Source organism: Leucoraja erinacea, chromosome 21 (genome assembly GCF_028641065.1).
Source record: "Leucoraja erinacea ecotype New England chromosome 21, Leri_hhj_1, whole genome shotgun sequence".
NCBI classification, from domain to species: Eukaryota; Metazoa; Chordata; class Chondrichthyes; order Rajiformes; family Rajidae; genus Leucoraja; species Leucoraja erinaceus.
The window spans coordinates 5,634,168-5,659,863 of NC_073397.1; the positions used below are offsets into that span (position 1 = coordinate 5,634,168).

At 45.3% G+C, this 25,696-nt stretch overlaps 1 protein-coding gene across 2 annotated transcripts; it reads right to left on the reverse strand.

The window, feature by feature from the left end:
- Nucleotides 1–4,148: 4,148 nt before the first annotated feature.
- Nucleotides 4,149–25,317, reverse strand: LOC129707181 (tumor necrosis factor receptor superfamily member 5-like). 2 transcript variants are annotated; one of them, XM_055651987.1, is made up of 9 exons: nt 24,867–25,317; nt 12,753–12,837; nt 11,405–11,530; nt 10,862–11,011; nt 9,739–9,835; nt 7,860–7,915; nt 6,318–6,428; nt 6,124–6,161; nt 4,149–5,295 (listed from the first exon to the last, which is right to left on the reverse strand). In XM_055651987.1, the coding sequence occupies exons 1-9, from the start codon at nt 24,912–24,914 to the stop codon at nt 5,173–5,175; spliced, it is 834 nt and encodes a 277-aa protein (XP_055507962.1). In that variant the 5' UTR covers nt 24,915–25,317; the 3' UTR covers nt 4,149–5,172. The 2 variants fall into 2 exon arrangements, with proteins under 2 accessions (XP_055507962.1, XP_055507963.1); XM_055651988.1 differs by lacking the exon at nt 24,867–25,317 and adding an exon at nt 14,325–14,508 and having other exon boundaries at nt 4,150–5,295.
- Between the last annotated feature and the right edge of the window lie 379 nt (nt 25,318–25,696).

Here is a 25,696-nt window from a genome sequence, read left to right on the forward strand (position 1 = left end):
TTTATTCACGTCCCAGCAACGTTGGTGTCATCTGCAAATTTCCTAATGATGTCAACAACAATTTTCCATCTTAATTGTTTATCCAGATAACAGGTGAGACCAGTTCCAACCTCGTGACACGTTACTTGTCACAGGCCTCCAATTATAAAAATAACCCTTCGATTTCTTCCTCCAAGCTCGTTTTGGATCCAGTCTGCAAGCTCACCTTGGATTCCATGTGACCCAAGCGACCAAGCTGGCCCGTCTTGTGGGGCCTTGTCACAACCCTTGCAAAGGTCCATGCAGACATCATCCACTGCTCTGCCCTCATCAATCCTCTTAAAAAAAAAACCCCTGTCACATCTGCAAGGCACAATTTCCCAATACAAAGCCAAGTTCGCTGTCTCTAATCAATTGCCGTCTATCCGAATGCTGGGCCACGTTTCCACGCTGTATCTCCAAACTAAACCTGCCCACCAAAAGATGGTGGGTGTATGGAACAAGCTGCCAGATGAGGTAGTTGAGGCAGGGACTACCCCAATGCTTAAGAAGCAGTTAGACACGTAAATGGATAGGACAGGTTTGGAGGGATATGGACCAAACGCAGGCAGGTGGGACTAATGCAGCTGGGACATGTTGGCCAGTGTGGGCAAGTTGAGCCGAAGGGCCTCTTTCTGCACTGTATCACTCTATGACTCTATGACTCTGACGTCAGGCTCACTGGCCTTTAGCCCCTTGGCTTGTCCTTGAAGTCCATCTTAAATAACAGAACACCAATAGCCACCCTCCAGTTTTCTGGAACGTGACCTTATGATGATGCAACAAACTGCAAAAGCCTCTGCAACTTCTTCCCTGGTTTCTCACGTGGTCTGAGAGTGCAATTGTCAGGCCCTGGGAGTTTATCCATCTAAATGCGCCTTAAAACCACCAATGCCTGCTCTTTGATAATTCATGTATGGTCTGAGACGTCACTACTCGTATGCCACAATGCCTTAGCTTGCATGATCTTCTTCTCAGTAAAAACAGATGAGAAATATTAATTTATTATCTTCCCCATCCCTTGTGGCTTTACACAAAGACACCATTCCCTCCCTGGCCATGCTTCTACCTTTAATACTTGTAGAATCTCGAAGAATGTTCCTGTACTTTGTCTGTCAGATCCAATTCATGTCCTCTTGTTGCCTCCGCCAAGTGTAATACTGCACCTTGTATACGCAGAGGGATTTGCTTGATCCCAGCTGCCTGGATCAGAGATATGCCTCCTTCTTTTCCTTGACCAGAGCCTCAACGTCTCTCATCAACCAGGATCCCTGAAGTTGCTTTTCACCCTAACAGGAACATGCCGACCCTGTACCCTTGCTATCTCACTTTTGAGGGCTTCTCACTTGCCAACCATCCCCTTACCTACAAACAGACTCATCTCCTCAAGTTCCTGCCTAATGCTTCCAAAATTGGCCTTGCCCCAACTTAGGACCTTATCTTATGGACCAGTCTAGTTTAGTTTTCTGTAGAGATACAGCACAGAACCAGGCCCTTCAGCCCACCGAGTCCGCGCTGACCAGCTATCCCCGTACATTAACCCTACCCTACACACACACACTAGGGACAATTTACACTTATATCAAGCCAATTATCCTACAATCCTGTGCATCTTTGGAGTGTGGGAGGAAACTGAAGATCTCGGAGAAAACCCACGCGGTCACGGGGAGAACGTGCAAACTCCGTACAGACAGCACCCGTAGTCGGGATCGAACATGGGTCTCCAGTGCCGCAAGCAACTCTACTGCTGCATCACCGTGCAATCTTATCCTTCTCCATAACTCCCTTAAAACTAACACTGGTTCCAAGGTGGTGCCCCCCCCCCCCCCCCCCCCCCCTCCCCTCCGCAGACATTTCAGTCTCTTGCCCTACATTGTTCCCTAAGAGGAGGGCCAGTGTTGCAACTCTCTAGTTGACCCCACTATATATTCAACATGGAAGCTTTCCTAGACACATTTAGCAAATTCCAAACCACCTGTGAGAGACCCAATCAATATTACAGAAGTTGAAAGCTCCCAATAATACTACCCTAGTATTCTTATACAACACCACCAACCACCTTGCATCGCCCGGCGCAGCTTTAATGGGCGCAAGACTTATTTACCATCGCCCGCCGGGGGCTTTGACTTTGACATCAGGAGGAGAATGGGGAGTGCAGGGGAGAGATAAGACTTTGCCTTCCATCACAGTGAGGAGGAGATTCGCTGTGATGGATGTTTGTGTAAATTGTGTTGTGTCTTGGTTCTTCTACTTGTTTGTAGCAATGTTACAAAATTTTGAGATTTAAAAAATCAAGTCTGCAATTTATCCCATCAGATAAAGCATAACAATAAGTTTAATTTGACACCAAATTCACTTTCATATCTCAAGTATTAAAAAAGTTATGACCATTTTCATACTCGGAAATTAGCATCTTGTTCCCTATTGATTTTCAATGGGCATTACAAAAAAGCTGTGATCTTAGATAGTCAAAAGCACATTTCTTAAGGAAAGATTAACATTTTTAAATAGCCTAAGTGTCCAAAGATTATTCACAAATAATTCACAATATAACATGATTTTTATATCTAATTTACATTAATTTATAGGCCAAATGGAAGGAATTTAGTGTTCAATTGCTGTAAATAAATCGGTTTTCTAGTGGGTTCATGTGGAACGCGCAGGTTTAGAATGTTGACAGCGCGCTGGATTAGTGCCCTCAAATGCCGAGAAAAATACTGCGGGATATAAAAAGCCCAAAATGAGCTACTCGCTATAGAAAATTATAATTATAGGGTTATATACATGCCCCATTTAATGTAAAAATAAGGTACATACCTTTAATTGTTTGCTTTATAAAACCCTGGGGCTGCCAGAGCTTGCGGAATGAACGAGAGCTTTTAAATTTATTATATCTACTCTTCGAGGCCTATAAAACTAATAATAGCTTTTGGGACCGGGTCTTGCAGCGATTCTCCGTTAATGATTTACTAGGCTGAACATCTGCGATTGGAACAGCCTAGTAAAAATCGGGTTTTAAACCCGCCCCCCCTCCAAACAGCTCCAAAATCACACACAAGGGGAGGGGCAGATGCTCAGCCACGATTCAGGTACGTTTTGTAACATACCTATTGTTTGTATGACTGCAGAAACCACATTTTGTTTCAGGTTCAAATGACAACAAATAAATTATATAATTGTATCATTATCATTCTTCCAGCCGTCTCCACATCTGCTCTTCTATTTCCCACTTACTGTTGGTGGAGGGCAGGGGTGGCACTATAATGCAGACCCAATCAAAGTAATCATTCACTTCTTGTTTCTCAATTCTACCCATATAGCCTCATGGCAAAATTCCCCAAGAGTACTGTACATATCCCCCCTTCACAAAGAAGCAACACCACCTCCTTTCTTACCTGCATATCTATCGCTGCTGTAGCATCTGTACCTGGAACATTCAGTCGACCTTCTCTGGGGTTTTAATATCCCAGTCCCCAGTGCCAGTCCATGCCGATATTATCCACCCTATCCATTAAGCACTTATGATTGGAATAAATGCAGTTTAAATCATTGGTCATTCCTTGTTCGCTGCCTGTCCTGCCTGTCCTGCCTGTCCTGCCTGCTAACCTCTCTTTGACCACAGCATTTGTCTCCACCTTTTCATCTGCCACCTTTGTGCTCTGGGACCCCCCTCCCTGCCTATCTAGTTTAAACCCTCCAGAGTAACTCTAGCAAACTCCCTCCAAGTTATTGGTCTCCCACCTTCCAGTTCAGATGCAACCCAATCCATTTTGTATAGCTCATCCGTGCCCCAGGAGAAATCCCAATAATCCCCAAAACACATATCCCTGTCCCCACACCCACGCATTCATCTGGCCTATCGCCTTATTCCTAGTCTCACCATCTCAACTGGTTGCTATTTCATTTTTCAAGTTACCGAGAATAGGACTGAGGTGTGCCAAGAGTGGGTTTTAATGGTCCCATCTGACTGGGGAGATGTTCATAAAATAGACACAATAAAGCTGGAGTAACTCAGCAGGACAGGCAGCATCTCCGGAGAGAATGAATGTGTGTCGTTTCGGGCCAAGACCCTTCTTCAGACTTAACATGTGCTTGTTATGGAAGCAATGGTCTAAAAATAATCACGGACATATACATTTGAATGGGATCAGTCAGTTTCACAGAGTCTCCGTTAGTTTAGTTTGGAGATACAGTGCGGGAAACAGGCCCTTTGGCCCACCGGGTCCGCGGTGACCAGCGACCACCCCTTACACTAGCACTATCCTACACCCACGAGGGACAATTTACCATTTTTACCGCAGCTAATTTAGCTGCAAACCTGCCCGTCTTTGGAGTATGGGAGGAAACTGGAACACCTGGAGAAAACCCACACGATCACAGGAAAAGGTAGGCCCATGGTCAGGATCAAACCTGGGTCTCTGGCGCTGCAAGGCAGTAACTCTACTGCTGCGCCACTGTGCAGTAACAAACATGAAACCCAGCCCCACATGCTTGTGTTAAACCAACCAATTACATCACGTGAGTCTCTAACATTTTACATTTATTATAAACTTTACATTGATAAAAAAATATATATATATACACAGGACAGCATGAACCACTAGTGGAATACACAGTGAATGGAGATAGGGGGTTGGAACTTGAAGGGGAAAGAGGGCGCAGGGAAGGGCAGGAAACTAATGGGAGGGAAATGAAAGCTGCCTGCAAGTCCAATCGTGCGCCCACAGGATTATTTCCACATGCAATCTCTGCAGAAGTAATTCTGTTGCTCCTCCATCCACACTTAGTTGCCTCGAAGCAGGCTGGAGGGTTGCTAAGGAACGTCAGCAAATAAAGGTGAAGTGGAATGTTCCTCTGGAGCAAACATCTTGGATCTGGCAAGTTATCGCCTCCACACATAAAAGCAAAGATAAGTCCAGGCGTTGCAAGTGAAACAGCCGTCTATGTGCTCCCTCACCGGGCCCGCTGATGCATGACATCGCACTGTGACCAGACGCAGCCCAGGGCTGAATGTCACTGGGTCAGCATTAACATGTCACGGTTAATAACTTCACAGCTGCGGGGCAAGACGGAGAAAGCCACAGCAATCACAGAGACCCCACAGCCATGTCCATCTCTGCTGCAGCCGTCAATAGTCCTCCCTCCAGCAGCAGTCTACACCGGCAGAAGCTCAGTCATCACATCCGGGCTCTTGTCATCCTCCCCAGCTGTGGTCACTATATTCCCATTCTCCGTCAGCTCCTGGACCGGATATTGAATTTCGCTGCTGCACTTCACCTGAAATATACGAAAGCCTGGGTCAGATTACGGAAGGGTAGACTAGAGCACAGAGCGGAAAGGCTCTTGTTTGTGATGGTGGCTCTCCGCCCACCAGTGGGGCATATGGGCCGGTCCCTGCCGCAGGTTGCAACGCCAGTCACATCACTGTGCCAACGGGACTACTGGGCAAACACCACCACCAGACACTGCCCTCAGCCGTGCCTATCCTGGTTGGCACTGGCCCGTACACCTCCCCACTCCAGAGTACCATTGGTCACTCTGCCCCACTCACCACCCATCATCCCTCCAGTGATCACAAGCTGCCACGACCCCCAACATCTCCTCGATTCTCAGTCACCTCCAATTCACCACATGAACCCCTTCTCAAATCAATGACCTTCTTCTGAGAGTCGGCCACTCCCTCCAGACCACCCGCCCATGAAGATCAGGGACCTCCCTCAACTGGAATCAGTGGCCTCAACCCAATCACCACAACTTCCCCGACTCACCACCAGTGACGTTCTCCCTTCGTCTACAGTGACTCTCGGTCACCACAAGCGACCAGTTCCTTAATCATCACATAACTGACTGACCACCATTACCCCCGATCACTAGTGACCCCTCCCCGATCTCTAGTGACCTCCCCCTGGTCACTGGTGACCCCTCCCCTGATAACTAGTGAACTCCCCGCTGATCACTAGTGACCTCTCCCCTGATCACCATTAGTGATCCCTCCCTCGATCACCATTAGTGACACCTCCCTTCAAAGAGTCAACGCTCCCCTAATCATCATCATGTCCATTGTAAACTGGCCTTGTGCACTGATTTATTCACAACACAACTTACCAGCCTGGTAATAATGCCCCGTATCTTGGTCCGATTCTCTGAAAGAACCAAAAAAAAACACACAATCAGTCAGGATATGTACCCATCGCCCAGCACCTCCCTGTTCTAGAACAAGGCAGACCGAGGCCAAGATTGAGTCCTCTGACACAAAATACGTTAACAAATATTCACAATGAACTGCTCTAACTACTCACCTTGATTGTGTGCAGAGTAAATAGCGAAGGATAGTACGATGGCAGTAAGTACTGTACTGAGGAGTGCAATGATCACAACTAAGACCACTTTGGATGGAGTTTCCAGTGTCCCTGAGAGTAAAAGATGCAGAATAGACAGCAATAAATAATCAAGAATCTTTAATAAATGATAGTTTAGATTGCTTTTACATTTTGTCTGTAAGATGGATGAATGTATAACCAAATTCTGCTAGAACCCAGACTTGGTGGCTTGGTGGTCCAAGGGATAGCGAGGCAGCTTGCCTTCTCTTTATTTGACTCCCCCATGATGTAAAGGACAAGCGAATAGGTCTGAAGAAGGGTCTCGACACGAAACATCACCCATCCCTTCTCTCCAGTTTAAACCAGCATTTGCAGTTCCTCCCTACACAGGTCACGTGAACTCCCACCTCAGAGCTAGACAACCCTGTGTGGCAGAGTGGGGCTGTAGGACCTGCTATCTGAGAATAGGTTTCACCAGCAACCTCACAGAGAGGAAGACAGGAGGTCCAGTCCGCTGGCAAACTGCGCCCACTGGTGGATGAAGAGAGAACTTACCCTGAGGAACAAACCGATTTGGAAAGGAAGCACAACTTGCCACCTGCTCTCTCACTAGTTTAGTGTTATGTATAGGAAGGAACTGCAGGTGCTGGTTTAAATCAAAGATCGACACAAAAACCTGGACTAACTCAGCGGGTCAGGCAGCATCGCTAAAGAAAAGGCAAAGGTAACACTTCGTCAGACTCTCAGTGTTATGCTGGGGCACAACAGGAGGCTGAACAATATCAACAAGCCCCCATGCACCAACTTGAAGTTTCATACCCCAGTCTTGGTTTTACTTTCATTAGGTTTGGGTATAAACAGGAGCAGTTCTAATCCAGCATTAGATTAGTTTAAGAACATCCCCTCCCCTTTCCCAGTTCTCCCACCAGTCTTACTGTCTCCGACTAGATTCTATCCCTGTCCCGCCCACTCTCCTGACATCAGTCTGAAGAAGGATCTCGACCCAAAACGTCACCCAGTCCTTCTCTCCAGAGATGCTGCCTGTCCCGCTGAGTTACTCCAGCATTTTGTGTCTATCTCTGGTGTAAACCAGCATCTGTAGTTCCGTCCTACACACTCCAGTACTTGTCGAGTAGCTGAGAAAACACTGGTTGTCTTGCAGTGTAATCCTTCCTAGACGACTTCCCAAAGTGAGAAGTGTGACCAGTGTGGGAGATACAACCTCCAATGCCCTCTTATAGGTGTAGGAAGGAAATGCAGATGCTGGTTTAAACTGAAGATAGACACAAAACTGGAGTAACTCAGCAGGACAGGCAGCATCTCTGGAGAGAAGGAATGGGTGACGTTTCGGGTCAAGACCTTTCTTAAGACTCTTATAGGTATCAGTTACATCCAATGCAAATGAATTTCTCTTTTCTTACAGAGCTTTTAGAAACAAAGTGGGGAGATTGCTAACATTTTTAACATTGGGAAAACTGGGCACATGAATTGGTAAATCAAAATCTCTAAAGTGGAACTTACCACATTCCACATCTTTTGTTGTTGTTCCATTCACCAGCATCTGGAGTGAACCACAGCTAGAGGCAAAAACAGGAAATACCTCCGTTATTTTCCTCCCCGTTTGCAGTTCTCCGCCACTCAGACCCCCTGCCTCAAGTACAACTGGAGACGGCTGATGCTGCAATGTGTATCAGGGACTCAACCCGACACATCGACTCTCCCTTCACCTCCACAGATGCTGCCTGGTCTGCTGACTTCCTCCAGCAGTTTTTTTAATATAAAACACTAGGGGCAGTCTACCTATTAAAACCTATCCCTTATGTCCAGCAAACCTCCATTAAAACATACTCTTTCAGTACCTTGGCTTTCCCATTACAGCCTTTCTCTTTGATATCTAAGAATACATTCAAATGGAAGTGCCTGAGATTTAACTCTGCCGCTGGGAAGAATAAATCAGTTGAACATTGTAAGAATGCAGAAACATTAAATTGCACCTACATTCTGAACACTCATCCCAGCTGATTCACTAGCAACATGCTTGATAGTACCGTCTCCCCTCTCTGCATCCTTCCCTGCACTGGCACTCCTGAACAACATCAGTCCAGTCACCTCCTCCTTGCCCGAGAACATAGTTTAGTTTAGAGATACAGCGCGGAAACAGGCCCTTCAGCCCACTGACCAGGGATCTACGCACATTAACACTACCCTACACACACTGGGGACAATTTTACATTGATACCAAGCCAATTAACCTACAAACCTGTATGTCTTTGAAGTGTGGGATGAAACTGAAGATCTCTGAGGAAACCCACGCAGGTCACGGGGAGAACGTACAAACTTTGTGCAGCCAAGCATCCGTAGTCAGGATCGAACCCGGGTCTCTGGTGCTGTGAGGGAGTAACACTATGCCACCGTGCCACCCGTCACACATATCAAGAATTTCTGTCTTGTGTGCACATTAGGCAAGATCTTTGCCTACTACAGGGAGTCGGCAACCGGGGTGGGGGGGAAGAGCTCCTTTCACAGCATGTGGGGAGTCTGGCCCGGGTCAGCACTGCCTGGCTGCACAAAGTAGCAAATTTAGCTGGGTCGCCAGGGGTAAAGTTGCAGGGAGGGCAGGAGCGTTGAGAAGGTGGGGGTCGGGGATCCTGCGAGCGACTCATTCACTCATTCAGTAGCTCGGGCGGCTGTGAGCGGCCGCTGAGAACGAACAGCGGAACCAGCCGCCACCTCAGCGCCTACTGCCGGCCGGCCCATTGGCCAGCCACGGTGTCCTTCGGCACAAGTACAACCGGTGGAGGTGGTGGTTGGCGGGTAGCTACTGGGCGGAAATCTGGCTGCTCTGCCCCGGGGTCTCTCTCTCCCCCGTTATGTGATCTCCCTGAGCCAGGAAGTCCTCGTCCCTCAGACCTGAACCGCACAGTGCATTGTGGGACCGGCGAAGATGGAGGCTCCCCGGTCCTCATTGCCTCCTCGAAGGAGTTTCACATCTTCCTTTCTACTGACTAAACCAAACCCTTGATGCTGTCCCTCCAGCCTTATTCCAAAATGTAGCAACTCAAAATGGGGGCGTCTTCTACGCCGGGAAATACGGTAACTCAAATTTCACTGGTTCAGTGACAATAAATGCAAAATTGATCATGAGGGTTGTTTCAATACCAGTGTCTCAAACTAATTCCTATCTTCAGTAGACATAATATTTCTTAAATATATAAATATGTCAAAGTTTATTAACCATGGCGATAGATGTGGCCCTCTAACCGTTCACAGGCATGGGACCCAGCACAACAAGGTTACCCACCCCTGGCCTACTTGCTTTGGATAATTCTACTGTATGTGAAACTACTTCTGAGATGTGTGAACATTATATCCTAGAAACTTCATCCAGTGCCAGACTCACTCGTTCCATTTCCTGCAGGGTTCCAGGTTAGAAGATACATTCGAGTAATATCCAGCCTCACACATCTCGCACACGGGGACCGTGAAATTTCCACTCTCTGAGGAAAACAAAAGCCTGATATGAAATTATGTTCCACGTACTTCATTGCAAAGTGTTTAGAAATAATGCAGTCAACAATTTGATCAAAACCTTGCCGTGTCACTCGTTAAAATCACGCCGCCTTTGATGTGTTAAACCACACTAAATTACTTTGCACTTCATAATCCAATACAAATACATATGAATCATAAGCAGGAGGAACACCCACAGGGCTGGTGATTAAATATTTGGTGAACGTTAACTTTGAAAGAATATCTTAAATGGGAAAGATGGAGAGAACAAAGGGATTTGAGTGCTTACAGCTGAAGCATTTCTGCCATTGGTGAAGTAAAGAGAGGGCAGATTTGTGGGAACACTGGGTTCTTGGACATTATTGGTCGAATTCTCCTGAGATAGGAGGCATTTAGATCACACATTTACAACTGTTACCAACTATTTTCCAAGGATCATAGAGATATTGAAAAGAACCAGCAGATGAAACTGTAAATGAAAGGCTTGGATGGAGCAGATGTGGAGAGGATGTTTCCACTAATGGGACAGTCTAGGACCAGAGGTCATGGTCTCAGAATTAAAGAACGTTCCTTTAGGAAGGAGATGAGGGGGAATTTCCTTCGTCAGAGGGTGGTGAATCTGTGGAATTCATTGCCACCGAAGGCTGTGCAGCCCAAGTCAGTGGATTTTTTTATGGCAGAGATGGATAGATTCCTGAGAAGTGCGGGTGTCAAGGGTTATGGGGAGAAGGCAGGAGAGTGGGGTTAAGAAGGAGAAATAGATCAGCCATGATTGAATGATGGAGTAGACTTGCTGGGCCGAATGGCCTATTTCTGCTCCTATCATTTATGAACTTTATAAAGATAATCTAACCGCAAATTCTCTTTGCTGAAAATACTAGATCATTTAATTCATTCAATTAATTTAATTCGATCTAGGAGGGAACTCCTTGGAAATTGTCTGATACAGTTGAAGGCCGGCTGTGGCTGCTGTCGTTTGTTTCCCTGTATGTTCCAGAGGTCGGGGGATTTACCTGCTCTGCGCACAACTCCGTAGCCAGGTTCACACACTCTGTTCACTTCACAGATCTCACAGTCCTTATTGACACAGTGCTTCCCAACCTGGCACTGACAGACTGTATCACTGGTACTGGTGCCAATCTTTTCCACCACAAATCCTCCATCTACACAAAGAGGGGCATAAAAACAAAGAATTAGAGGTGGCAGCACATTAGGTCAAAAGGTCATAAGTGATAGGTATCAGAATGAGGCCATTCAGCACCTCAAGTCTACTCCGCCGTTCAATCATAGCTGATCTATCCCCCCCTCTGAACCCTCTTCTCCCCATAACCCCTGACACCCGCACTAAACTAAATCAGACAACCTATTTGTTACGACAGAGGGAGGACTAAAAGTGATTATTAAGCAGCAATGTTTTCGCTAAGTATTAGGCAAAAACGTTTTTATCTTTAAATAAACTTTGCGAAAGTTCTTTCCCATCATGGCTTGGTACTTTTCACTGAAGATCAGCTAACTCTCCCTACTCAATTAGACGAGCAGTAATAATTGCTACTTACTACTGGTGCAGATTTTGTGCATCTGGCAGTGGTGCAATGTGTTCCACTGGGACTGGTAACGATCAGGACCACAGTGCTGGCATTCCGTGTCCTTGTCCTGTGTGCATTCACTGCTCACGTACATGCCTGCAGACAACAAACGGTCAACATCCTCAGCACAGGACACGCCCAGCGGTACAGCTAAACCTGCCTTTTCTTTACCAATACAATCGCGAGGTGAACCGATTCAGACCTCTGAAATCACCCACAGCCTCAACCCAACAGACACTTCCACAAGGTCAGCATGAGCGTGATCCTGATCCAAATGGATTCGCCAACTGGTTTACAGATGATTGGAATTAGGGTTTTATTTAATCAAAAAGTACTTTATTCAAGTAAATAAATATACAGGAACTGTGCAGAAAATTCTTCAGACATTTTTGGAGGCTGTACATACATTCAATTTGTCGTTACATGGTGTTTACACAATTTTACCACACATCATTGCCACTCATGTGTCCCACTGGCGTTAACTCCCTTCCCTTATTCGAGGGACATCTCTCCCCCCCCCCCCCTTAGAATAAAGGGGAGGTCATTTAAGACTGAGATGAGAAAAAACATTTTCACCCAGAGAGTTGTAAATTTATGGAAATCCCTGCCACAGAGGGCAGTGGAGGCCAAGTTACTGGATGGATTTAAGCGAGAGTTAGATAGAGCTCTAGGAGCTAGTGGAGTCAAGGGATATGGGGAGAAGGCAGGCACGGGTTATTGATAGGGGATGATCAGCCATGATCACAATGAATGGCAGTGCTGGCTCGAAGGGCCAAATGGCCTCCTCCTGCACCTATTTTCTATGTTTCTATGTCCAACAGCGGAAGAACCCTAGACCGTGGTCCTCCCCCACCGAGCCTTGGCGTTGGCTGCACCGAGCTTTAGTGCGTCCCTTAGCATGTACTCCTGCAGTCTGGGGCGGGCCAGTCAGCAACATTCCCCGACGGACATCTCGCTCCACTGGGAGGTCAACAGGTTTTGGGCAGACCAAAGAGCGTCTGTCACTGAGTTGATGACCTTCCAGCAGCATTCGATGTCCGTCTCTGAATGGAATTGTGCTTAATGTTTTGATACCCTTGGATTGGGTCAAATCCCTCACCTGAATGAAAAATGCAGGACTGGGCTTGCTTGACATGACACTTTACAGGCATCCTCCAATGAGGGTGTCTATAGAACCAAATTAAGGTGGATAGATGCCGTTAATTTGTAGATCAACCCTAGCTTGGTTATGAAGGCCGAACAGGCATGAGGAGCGGAATGGCCTTCTCCTGCTCCTAAAGCTCAGTCCCCAGATTAACTTGTTAATATTATCACTCACCAGGCGAACACTTCTGGCAGCACTTGCCAAATTTTGCGTATTGGTTTTCAGGGTTGCAGTTACTGCTCGAGACAAGTTGACAACACTGTAAGAGAAATCAAAGCAATATCAACAATCCGGTCAGGTCCATAATGATAACTGGCCACATCTCCTTGGATAAAGACAACGGCAATCCCCCGAACACGTCCCAAAGACCACTTCTTTGGCTTGGTGCTGAGTTACATTTGCAGGCGCTCCAACAAAGTGGAATGGTCTGTTAGGTCACAGGTGCCCCTTAAAAGAACAAGTTGTTGTTATTAAAGGTGCTCCATAACAGAATAGCGTCCATCCCCTCTAGTATCAGGCTTCTGAACAGTCTTTCCATAAGCTAGGATACTATCTGATTCACCTCTATCCCATTGCAGACATTGGATTTAGTCTATGGAACTGATGCGCTACATTGCAGAGAACTATATTCAGCACCATGTATCATCTCCTTTGTGCCACCTAGTGTACTTGAGTTTCACTTGATTGTATGCGTATATATATTACCTGATCTGATTGAATGCCATGCAGAACAAAGCTTTTCACTGTACATTGGTACAGGTAACAATAATAAACCTAAATCTAAACTTAAACCATCTTATTGTCAAGAGAGAAGGAATGGGTGATGTTTCGGATCGAGACCCCTCTTCAGTCTCGACCCAAAATGTCACCCGTTCCGTCTCTCCAGAGATGCTGCCTGCCCCATCGAGTTACTCCAGCATTTTGTGTCTATCTGCAGTTGCTTCCTACACTTATTGTCAAGAGAACCAGATGGAATTAAATCTTTGTCAATTTGGCAGGTTTGTTTACGTCCCAAGACCTTGACAATTCTGGCATAGAAATTCATGGGTCCTAGAGGTGCGGGAGGTACACTGAAGGATCTTTGCATGGTCCTGAGATTTGGGATACTGGTCGCCAATAAATGGCCTTTGCATGCTTCCCTTTGTGTGCCACCTCAATGCAGAGCCAACAAAGAAAGGTCTCAGTTAAGATCATAAAACATAGGAGCAGAATAAGGCCATTTGGTCTGTCCCACTATTTAATTATGGCCCATCTACTTTTTCATATCAAACACATTCTCCTGCCTTCTTCCTGTAATCTTTGACTCCTTAATAATCAAGAACCTATCAATTTCCGCTTTCAAAATTGTTGTTGCCTCAATACTGTGGAGCTTGCGATTTAAGTCTGAAGGGGAGAGATAAGCAAGAGAACCCAAGTGTGAGTTCTTCTGAGCCTCAGGCAGGACCTGCCCAGGGAACAGCAACAATAAAGATTAGGTGAATGTGTCCGAGAAGGATATGGTGGGCTGAAGGGCCTGTATGTGCGGTATGACAGAGATCCACAAACTTGCCGCAGTGTCATGACGATGCTTTTGCCAATTAAAGGACATACAGTCATTTCATAAACTTCCAATCTGTGTTTGTGAATCACTTTGTTCCCCTGCTTCAAAAAGAGGAATTGCTTTTCTCAGAGAAGCCACAGCCTCGGAAATCCAAAGAAATTGCAAGCGTTCATGTGAAGTGCGGGAAAACAATTACTTCTTTGTACCTGGAAAATTACCACACGTCATTCTAGACACGCTCTGAATCACAAACAGCAAGTGGATTAACTGGAACTACAAAGGTTACATCCAGCAGGCTTGTTGAGATTTCTTCATAAACTCACAAATCCCGCGGAGCAGGAGGAAATAATTTGGCCCATTTTATACGTAACATTCTTTTTTGTACAAATCCCGCTTCTCAGCTCTCAATCTGAAGCTCTGTAGATCACAGAACAAGAGCTCTCTCGGGTAATTCGTGTCTCCACACTTCAAACAGTGCGTTCCACAAACATTCCTGTAACTAGATAAGCAAACTGCAGTCAGACTACAGTATCCTGGCTGTGGCCCAGCCAACACTCATGCAGTGGACTGGACTTTAGAATTTAGAGATACAGCACATAAACAGGCCCTCGGCCCACCAGCCAGTGATCACCCCATACGCTGGCACTCATGTTTTTCCTCAGGATTTATTTTATTTGGAAAAACAGCAAGAGATTTATCTTCGACCTGTAAACCATTGAAAAAATATTGTTCCACTTAGAAATTGGCCAATTTGTCGGCCAGGTAAAATGTGTTACACTAAAGGGAAGTGTATGCCTTGTATTCATTTCCTAATGTTTTTTAGAAGTTCCTCCTTTAGTTTAAAGCTTAGCTATTGAAATGACAAATACCGGTAATGACTCACATGTCATACGCCTTAATAAATACATTTTATACAAGCACATCAGGACTTAAAATATAGATATAATATACCTGGACAAAGCCTGGCAGATAATAGATTGAAGACAGACATTAAAAAGCTGGAGTAACTCAGCGGGTCAGGCAGCATCTCTGGAGGAAAAGAATAGGTGACGTTTGGGGTCGAGGCCCTTCTGGATACAGGTCAGGGAGGTTTTTGACAGACAGATGGTTGGACAACTGTCCCTATACCTCCTCTCTCACCTCCATCCAGGGACCCCAGCAGTCCTTCCAGATGAGACAGAGGTTCATGTGCACCTCCTCTAACCTCATCTGCTGCACCCAGAGTCCTGGCCTCCTGTGCATCGCTGAGACCAAGCGTAGACCCGGAGAACATTTCACCCAACACTTGCGATCGGTCTTCTGGATCTCTCAGTTTCTGACCATATTAACTCCCATTCCATGCTGACATTTCTGTTCTGGGCCTCCTCCATTGCCAGAGTGAGGCCACACACAAACTGGAGGAACAACACCTCATATTCTGCTTGGGAACTTACAACCCAAAAGTATGAACATTGAATTCTCTTAATTTAGGTATCCATAAACACGCTCCTTCCCCCTCCTCCTCCCCCCCCCCCCCCCCCCCCCCCCCCCCCCCCCCCCCCCCCCCTCCCCTCCCCTCTCCTCCCCTCCCCTCCCCTCCCCTCCCCTCCCCCCCCTATGCCTCACCTGCACCTGCACCTATTTCTCCTCTCCTCCTCCCCTTTCACCTACATTTCAGCTTCACAATTTGTAATTCCATTGTTCACACCTTCTGTCTTTTCATCTCCTGCCTTTGTCCAACCATCTCCATATTGAAATTCCCCTTCACCTGTATCTACCTATACCTCTCTTCCAGCTTTCTTTACTCTCCCACCTCCCCCTCGATTAAAACGTGTTTCCTATTAAAAATCAGTGCTAAAACATCAACACAAACATCACAAGTGACACTAATCTCTTTCTGTACACCTATTTTGGTAACGGAATTGACACTTCTGTATTTAGATATGTTTAGAATAGATAACTCATGGATCTTACTCTTTATGGACTAGATAGACACAAAATGCTGGAGTAACTCAGCGGGACAGGCAGCATCTCCGGAGGGAAGGAATGGGTGACGTTTCGGGTTGACTGACGAAGGGTCTCAACCAGCATATACACATAATCTTTATGCAGCTGTAACTGCTGTCGTTAATTCTTGGTTAAATATTGTAAGACAGGTTTTGACAGGGTAAATAGACATGCACTAGGTGGGGATAATAACCAATGCTACAAGTTTAATGTAATTTAGTAAAAGAGCCAAGGGGAGACAAGAAGCATTTTTTATTTGCAAAAGGAAATGTTGGGATTTAGAACTCAGAGATCGATGCAGAAGCAAAAGCAAATTGAATATATTTTGGAAATGAAAGATATTGTGAGATAATATAAATAACACAGCAAGAGTGGAACTATGTGAAGGCCTTCCAAAGAGCAGACAAGTTATGAAGAAAGACTGGATAGACTTGGTTTATACTCTCTAGAATTTAGGAGATTGAGAGGGGATCTTATAGAAACTTACAAAATTCTTAAGGGGTTGGACAGGCTAGATGCAGGAAGATTGTTCCCGATGTTAGGGAAGTCCAGGACAAGGGGTCACAGCTTAAGGATAAGGGGGAAATCCTTTAAAACCGAGATGAGAAGAACTTTTTTCACACAGAGAGTGGTGAATCTCTGGAACACTCTGCCACAGAGGGTAGTTGAGGCCAGTTCATTGGCTATATTTAAGAGGAAGTTAGATGTGGCCCTTGTGGCTAAGGGGATCAGAGGGTATGGAGAGAAGGCAGGTACGGGATACTGAGTTGGATGATCAGCCATGATCATATTGAATGGCGGTGCAGGCTCGAAGGGCCGAATGGCCTACTCCTGCACCTAATTTCTATATTTCTATGTTTCTATGTTTCTATCGACACAAAAACTGGAGTAACTCAGCGGGACAGGCAGCATCTCTGGAGAGAAGGAATGGGTGACGTTTCGGGTCAAGACCTTTCTTAAGACTCTTATAGGTATCAGTTGTATCCAATGCAAATGAATTTCTCTTTTTTTACAGAGCTTTTAGAAACAAAGTGGGGAGATTGCTAACATTTTTAACATTGGGAAAAACGGGATACTGAGTTGGATGATCAGCCATGATCATATTGAATGGCGGTGCAGGCTCGAAGGGCCGAATGGCCTACTCTTGCACCTAATTTCTATGTTTCTATGTTTCTATGTTGATCTGAAAGGTAATAAGATTCTCTAATCCCTAAGCATTGACTCAGTTACTTGACAACAACAGACCTGAAAGACCTAGTTCAGTAACCAAAAGCCAACATGTACAGTATTTCACAAGACGGTATCAGTGACCAAAACCCAAATCAAAAATGGTACTAATATCCAACAAATAAATAACTTTCATTTATATATAGAACCCATAACATCTCCAACATATTTCAAAGCACTTTATCGAGGCTGATCTATTTCAGATGTAGGCAGTGTTGAGCAGCAAGACCACATGGTTCATAAGCAATACGGGCAGAATTAGGCCATTCGGTCCATCAAGTCTACTCTGCCATTCACTCATGGCTGATCTATCTCTCCCTCCTGACCCCATTCTCCTGCCTTCTCCCCATAACCCCTGACACCTGCACTAACCAAGAATCTATCTATCTTTGCCTTAAAACATATCCAGTTAAACCTACGCTCAGCAAGTTCCCCGAAACAGGAAGGTTGAACAAGCAGCTATCTGCTTCTGGTGGTGAGGGTCTGCAGATATCCAGGATATCAGGAGAACACTTCAGCTCTTCTCTGACTATGGTTTGTTCTCTGGTTGCCTGAGAAGCCATGTGGGTCCTCAGCTTAACAATGTATCTGACAAACACAATGCAGACGGTGAGGAGTAGCCCATGAACTGTGCTGAAGCTTTGGCCTGGATTACCTCCACCAGTCCTGGATTGGGAGCGGCCCGGCCCCCATGACTTTTAGACTCAGATTAGTTTAGTTTAGTTTAGTTTAGTTTAAAGATAGAGCACGGTGCCCTTCGGCACACCAAGTCCGTGCCAAACAGCAATCCCCGCACATTAACACTATCCTACTCACACCATGGACAATTTGCACTTACACCATGTCAATTAACCTACAAACCTGTACCTCTTTTATTGTGTGGGAGGAAACCGAAGACCTTGGAGAAAACCCACGCGGTCACAGAGAACGTACAAACTCCATACAAACAGCGCCCGTAGTCAGGATCGAACCCGGGTCTCCGGCGCTGCAAGCACTGTAAGGCAGCAACTCTACTGCTGTGTCACTGTAAATCAGATATTGGAAACAATCTCCTCTCTCCATAATCAAAGAAAGATTAAATAATAACTCAAACTGGTAGCAGAGAAAAATCCGCTGACTTCTAATTAACAGTCTGAAACTGATATGGAAACCTCCTGGTTATAACTCTGTGGATATACCTGAACTGAGTCTGATCAGAACTCACTCATTTGTATTCTCTCTTGTTTCCTGCTTGCGTACCTTGCACTGTCCTCGAGAGGTGGTGGAGAGTTACTCGCATTAAGACTTGCTGCTATCCATGCAATGAAGGTACCCAACCATCTCATTAGGTAGAAAGTGCAGTATGTGAAGCCCGCGGTGATAAAGGAACATCTGATGTTTTTAAACCAGAGCAGTGTATATCTCAGCGGGTAACCAATGTGTCTTGTGCCATTTTCCTTCCAGTGTTAACGATTTGAGAGGTAAATATGCTTTATTTATAAAGTACCAAACAAAATGCACTGGGATGTTCCGGTGTTATTTATAAATGGTAAGACAATCTATTCTCTTCTGTCCTATTCCATTCTGTTCTGATCTGATCTATTCTAAATGCAATACAGCTCAGCAATTATTTTAATTCCTGTGCCTATTGAGATAACAGTTTATTGTTTTAATGAATGGAATTGCTCCTGTATCAGCATCGTAGAAACATAGAAACATCAAAAATAGGTGCAGGAGTAGGCCATTCAGCCCTTTGTGCCAGCACTGCCATTCAATATGTTAATGGTTGATCATTCAAACTCAGTACGCCGTTCCTGCTTCTCCCCATATCTCCTGATTCTGTTAAACCTCAAAACCTATACCAAACCCTCTCTTGAATACATCAAGTAATACCTGATCACATCTTAATTCCAGGTGTAGAATTAATCCTTGTATTTTCTTCATCAACTCTCCTTGGCCTCCTCGGGTATCATGTAATACTTTTTTTCCACTTGTTACAATACCACTGCTTTATGTGCAATTTCACCCAGGAACTTCTGTGGAATTTCCACAGAAGGCTGTGGAGGCCAAGTCCATGGTTGTTTAAGACGGAGATTGATAGATTCTTGATTAGTACGGGTGTCAGGGGTTAGGGGATGAAGGAAAGAGAATGGGATTAGGAGGGAGAGATAGATCAGCCATGATTGATTGGTGGAGTAGACTTGATGAGCCCAATGGCCTAATTCTGCTCCTATCACTTGTGAACATAAACTAGGGTTAGCAAGGTCAACCAGGCTAACCAGACCTGTTTGTTAGATCATTACATTCACCAATGGAAGCTGATATTAAGCCGTGTAGCTTCCTGCAGTGCAGCTTTAAGATATATCTGTGATTTGGCCTGAATGACACTACTCCCTCCTTTGCTTGTGGGAATGTACCTGGATTTAGCCCAATTATTGACGTAAGAAACTGGTATTCTGGAAACTGGAGCTGATGAGATGACCGCACCATTTAGAGTGTGAATAAGAACAGTCCATATATATATATCTGTGTTTGCATAATGGTTCTGCCTGACAACATTTTAGGAACATTATTTGTCTATCTCTACTTCCCTGAAATCAAACACTCATTTAGTTCTTGCCCCACCTCGCAAAGACTGGTTTGCTTTATGCAAAAGAGGAAGCAGAAAGGATAGCCGAGAGAAAGCTGAAAGGCTAGTCAAACCGAGCTTGTACAGTATCTGTCCTCTGTGGGGCTTTTTTATGGGAAAATCCCACACGATCCAGTGGTTTCGAACATATCTGGGAATTCCTTTACCGTAAGGAATCTCATCCAACATGATTCACTCGCAAAGAACTATAAATCATTTAAATGTACAATAAATTATACTTTCTACTAATACTGATAATTAGTACATGCTGTGCTGTTGTGAATGCAAGAAATTGTTGCCAGTGGGCAGAGACCTGATTTTAACCCAAATATTCATGTCACACAGCCACTGAGATCAGAGAAGTCTTGTAACTGGAGAATTAAGACATGACTGCAAACACATCCTTGCTTTCGCTCTCTCTCTCCCCCCCCCCCCCCCCCCCCCCCCCCCCACCCCGCATCCTAGTCCTCCTAGTTTCACTGTCGTGTTGGTTAAATGTTACTGATTGTATGCCTCGTTGTCACCTTCCCCACGGCTAACAATGATCCATTCTACATGTTCCTTGATCTCTGTCCCCTTTGATCTCTCGTTTTCACACCTTTCCCTTCCATATCTCTATCTCCCTCTCCCCCGAATCTTGGTCTGAAGAAGGGTCTCGACCTGAAACGTCACCCATTCCTTCTATCCAACAGATGCTGCCTGTCCCACTGAGTGACTCCAGCATTTTGTGTTTATCTTCGGTGTAAACCAGGATCTGCAGTTCCTTCCTACACAAAATATGTCCTGAACTATCCCCCCAGTTCACCAGATGAATGCACTTAATAGGTTTTCATAGGATGGCTAATTTCATGCTGATTTTTCTCCATTCATTCACCACATCGCACCCATGCCCCCTATCCAGTTCCGAACTGACCCACCTGCATTCTGTTAACCTAATCAATATAATTAGGAAGAAACAGACAAAGAAATGGCAAGATCACATAAAGTTGGTGGTGAGACGTGGGTTGTGGTAAGCCTGGTGGGATCTCTGCACCTACTTCAAATGGTTTGGATTTAAGAGGAATCATATAAAATATGGCTGATGGCAGATACAACTTCATGAGAAAAACGTTCCCAAAAATTAGTCAATAAGAAGCAAGGATTGCAGATAGCAAGTACTGTATACATCAGACAAAAGCACAGACAAGGAACTGGCATGAATGTGACTAACCACAATTGGCACAGCTAATTGTACAGCCAGTACAAGGGAAGCAACTGTGATATTGTTATTTCTTTCAAATGCTTGACATTAGTTTAGTTTACTTTATAGATACATTGCGGAAACAGGCGAAGGACAAAGGGTCGCACCGAGTCCGCACCGTCCCCACACATTTACATTGATACCTAGCCAATTTACCTACAAACCTGTACGTCATCGTACTGTGGGGGGGAAACCAAAGATCCTGGAGAAAACCCACGCCTTCACGGGGAGAAGGTACAGACAGCCCCCTAGTCGGGTTCGAACCCGGGGCTCTGGCGCTGTTAAGGCAGCAACTCCACCAATGCACCACCCATGTTCAGGGGGCAGCGAGAGATGAAAATAATGCTGCTCGGCATCCCACAAATGAAGCAGATCGAGAACTTTTCCTATCAAAATATCCCAAATAAATCTGTTTCAATATGGTGCTCTTTTCTCAATTTGTAACGCCCCAGTAGTAATTTATCAATCCCTTTTATTTCATTGTCATTGTGCTTGGCTAAAATGTTCTGCTTCAAATACTTTACCACAACATCTATTTTTTATAAATACACCCAGAAAGTTTATTAAACCACAGCATACAGGGTGAGGAAGGGTGTTTTACTTACAAAAGTCCCCTTACAGCTACCAAAAACAGTGCTGAACTCCCATAAGAGACACAAAGCTGTTGCCAACTCTGTTGCTTGCTGTCGAACGGAACTCCCCAACTTGTAAATTACATTGCATACTTTGCTCTGATGGCAGTTCACTTTTTCACAAGTGGTATACAGGTGTACATTCACACTTACACTCACTTTACTTCAGCTTTGGTAAGTTGCTGTCATTCGGTGCTAAGCAAAGTTTAAAAGAACTTGCTTGGAGTCACCGTGGGTGGGAAGTAGGAGGTACAGCATTCAATATGCATTACTGTAAGATTTTTAAAAATGACACTGGGATTAATTACCCAATAGCCTGTCTAAATGGCAATGATTGGGATAGAAATATTGGTCAAGAGTCTGATAGAACTCTTCCCGAGGCATTCACACAAAATGCTGGAGTAACTCAGTGAGTCAGACAGCATCTCTGGAGAAAAGGAATAGGTGACGTTTCAGATTGAGACCCTTCTTCAAACTCTCGACCCGAAACGTCAACAAATTCTTTTCTCCAGAGATGCTGCTTATCGCGTTGAGTTATTCCAGCTCTTTAAGTCTGTCTTCGGTTTAAACCAGCATCTGCAGTTCCTCTCTTCTCAAGGCACCTGCTTTGAAAGGGCATTAATAATACCGGTGCCCAAGAAAAGCAAGGTGACATGCCTCAATGACTATCGACCAGTGGCACAGATGTCGGTGGTGATGAAGTGCTTTGAGAGGCTGATCATGACGTAAATCAACTCATACCTCAACAACTGCAGTTCGATTCCTGCCACATACACCAAAATGTTGCCTATTTCTTTCGCTCCATAGATGCTGCTACACCCGCTGAGTTTCTCCAGCACTTTTGTCTACCTTCGATTTTCCAGCATCTGCAGTTCAGATTCAGTCAGATGAACATTGATTCAATTTTAATTGTTGCAATTATGTGTAGGAAGGAACTGCTGCTGATTTAATTCATGATGCTTAGTTCTTTGCTATTCTTAACTTAACACTATGTGCATTGGCAGAATCTCTGGAGCCACACTGACTCAACAACATTGAATGTCTAACACACACAAAAATCAAAGTGCTGGGGGAACTCAGGAGGAAGATTCTGGGTCGAAATGGACCCTTCTGGGTGGGGACTGAGAGTCAGGGGAAAGGGAGAAACGATGGAGAGTGTATAGACGATGACCCCTATCCCAGAGAGACTCTGATCCTCCAGCACAAGCTGGAGGAACCCCTTTCAGCCCTGCTGCCTTCACCTCCAAAGAAAGATTTTGAAAAACAGTAGATAGACACAAAAACGTAATGAGGCAGCAGGAAAAGGAATAGGTGAAGGTCGGGATTGTTAGTCTGTGGGCTAGACGAAATAGAGAGATATTACAAATAAATAGATTTTCAATGATAAAGACAGGTGATTGTTAGCTGTGGGCTACGGTTACAATGCAATAGGAGTAGGCCATTCGGCCCTTCGAGCCAGCACCGCCATTCAATGTGATCATGGCTGATCATCCTCAATCAGTACCCCGTTCCTGCCTTCTCCCCATATCCCCTGCCTCCGCTATTTTTAAGAGCCCTATCTAGCTCTCTCTTGAAAGCATCCAGAGAACCAACTGAGGCAGAGAATTCCACAGACTCACCACTCTCTGTGAGGAAAAGTGTTTCCTCGTCTCCGTTCAAAATTCTTACCCCTTATTCTTAAACTGTGGCCCAGAAACACTGTTACAGATAATGAGACTCAACAAGACGACTTTGAAACTAGTACAACGACTTGCATGGGGGTGGGAAGGGGAGAGAAGGGATGCAAGGGTCACTTGAAGTTAGAAATCAATGTGGAATTGGAGATGTTGCGAGAGTTCAGACGGCATTCGGGGAAAGACAAAACCAGACACAGTTTCGGGTCAGCACCGCGAGGGAGGGAACCGAGCCGAAACAGTGGCCAGTTTCTCTTCCCAGAGACGCTGACTGACTGGCTGCGTTTTTGCAGCATTTTCGGGTTCATTTTAAATCCCAACATCTGTACTTTTATTCGTTTTCCCAAACAATAACTTCAAGACTTTTATCAACACGAGGCTCCCACGGATGCACCACTCGTGAAGGAAACACGATCCATCGGCGGCACGGTGCGAATATGCGTTGAATCACACACCTGGTGGCTGAATAAGAAGGACCACATTGCCGCATCTTCCTGCCTGCCCGCCCGCACTGACACCGGGGATGCCGACGAGGTCGCCTCTCTCTGCAAAACCGGCCGCGCCGTGGCTCCATCCGGCTCAACAAGTGATCGAGTACAGGGAACTCGCCATTTCACTCGTTCTCGCTTCTGTTGAGCACCCTGGCTTTCTCAGCAATTGGCTTTCTCTCCCCCCATCCCTCGTCCAAGGTGCAGCGATTACCTGGCTCAGCCCCAACGCACGACCCTCATTTAAGATCAGATGCCACAACTCACAGTTTACACCCCAGTGGTATGAATATCGACCTCTCTAACTTCAAGTAACCCTCTCTCTCCATCAGTGGCGGACTGGGTCTAAAAATATTGTTTGCCAGGAGACAAAGGGGGCCCACCCACAACTACAATGCAATCATTTAACAGGGGCCCACTTGCCATCACTTGCTATCACTTCATCAGGGACCCACTTGCCATCGGGCAAGCTGACACCCTGTCCAGTCCGCCACTGCTCTCCATCCCTCCCCCATCCTAGTTCTCCCGACCAGTCTGACTGTCCTCCTGATACTTTGTTTTCTTCGTTACCACCTTGCCCTAGCTAACAATGGTCTATTCTATGTTCAAGAAGGAACCGCAGATGCTGGAGAATCGAAGGGAGACAAAATTGCTGGAGAAACTCAGGGACGAAACGTTGCCTATTTCCTTCGCTCCATAGATGCTGCTGCACCCGCTGAGTTTCTCTAGCACTTTTGTCTACCTTCGTTTTTCCAGCATCTGCAGTTCCTTCTTAAATAAATGAAATAGCTACCGTGAAAGTAACCTTTTGAAATGAAACAAGCGAAAACAATGGCATGATTTAAGCTTCTAAATGGATTTGAAACAGGCTTTTTAAAAAATCTACTTGCTTACCTGAAACAGTAATACAATGCAACAAAACAGGGCGCGTGAACACATCATTTCGGCCAGATCTCTCGCCAGTATCGCCCTTTAATAAATGTCAATGACTTTCACAGTCTGGAAAGGAATCCTTTTCTTGCTCTGAAACAACAATAACTCGACAGCTGCGTTGTTCTGCTGCCTTCGGACAGAGAGACATTTATAGGAAACCAGTTGTCTCCACCCCTGTCGGGGGCATTTTCACGGGGGCTTTCCAGCCTCAACTCCCATTCACGCCGTTCATTTTCAGGTTTCTTTGTGAGTGGTGTTAATCCAACCATGTTACATAACTTTTTTTTTAGAAAAAATAATACCGCAACGCAGATCAAAGTAAATACGAAAGAGACACACAAAATGCTGGAGTAACTCAGCGGGACAGGCAGCATCCCTGGAGAGAAGGAACGGGTGACGTTTCGGGTCGAGACCCTTCTTCAGACAGTTCAAAAACGTCACCTACTTCTTCTCTCCAGAGATGCTGCCTGACCGGTTGAGTTACTCCAGCATTTTGTGTCTATCTTCGGTTTAACCAGCATTTGCAGTTCCTTCCTACACATCATAGTAAATACTGCATTTTTTTTTGCAGATGGTTACAAACCCAGGAGACTCAACCCCAGACTCACGCCCAAGAATAATTATTTTTCAAGAATATTTTTTGTAAACATTGATACTATTTTATTTCATTTCACTAAAGGCAACAAAGAAAATCTTATCGGCATAATGTAATAAAAAGGAACAGCCGGTGCTGGTTAATACCAAAGATAAACACAAAATGCTGGAGTAACAGCGGGTCAGACAGCATCTAA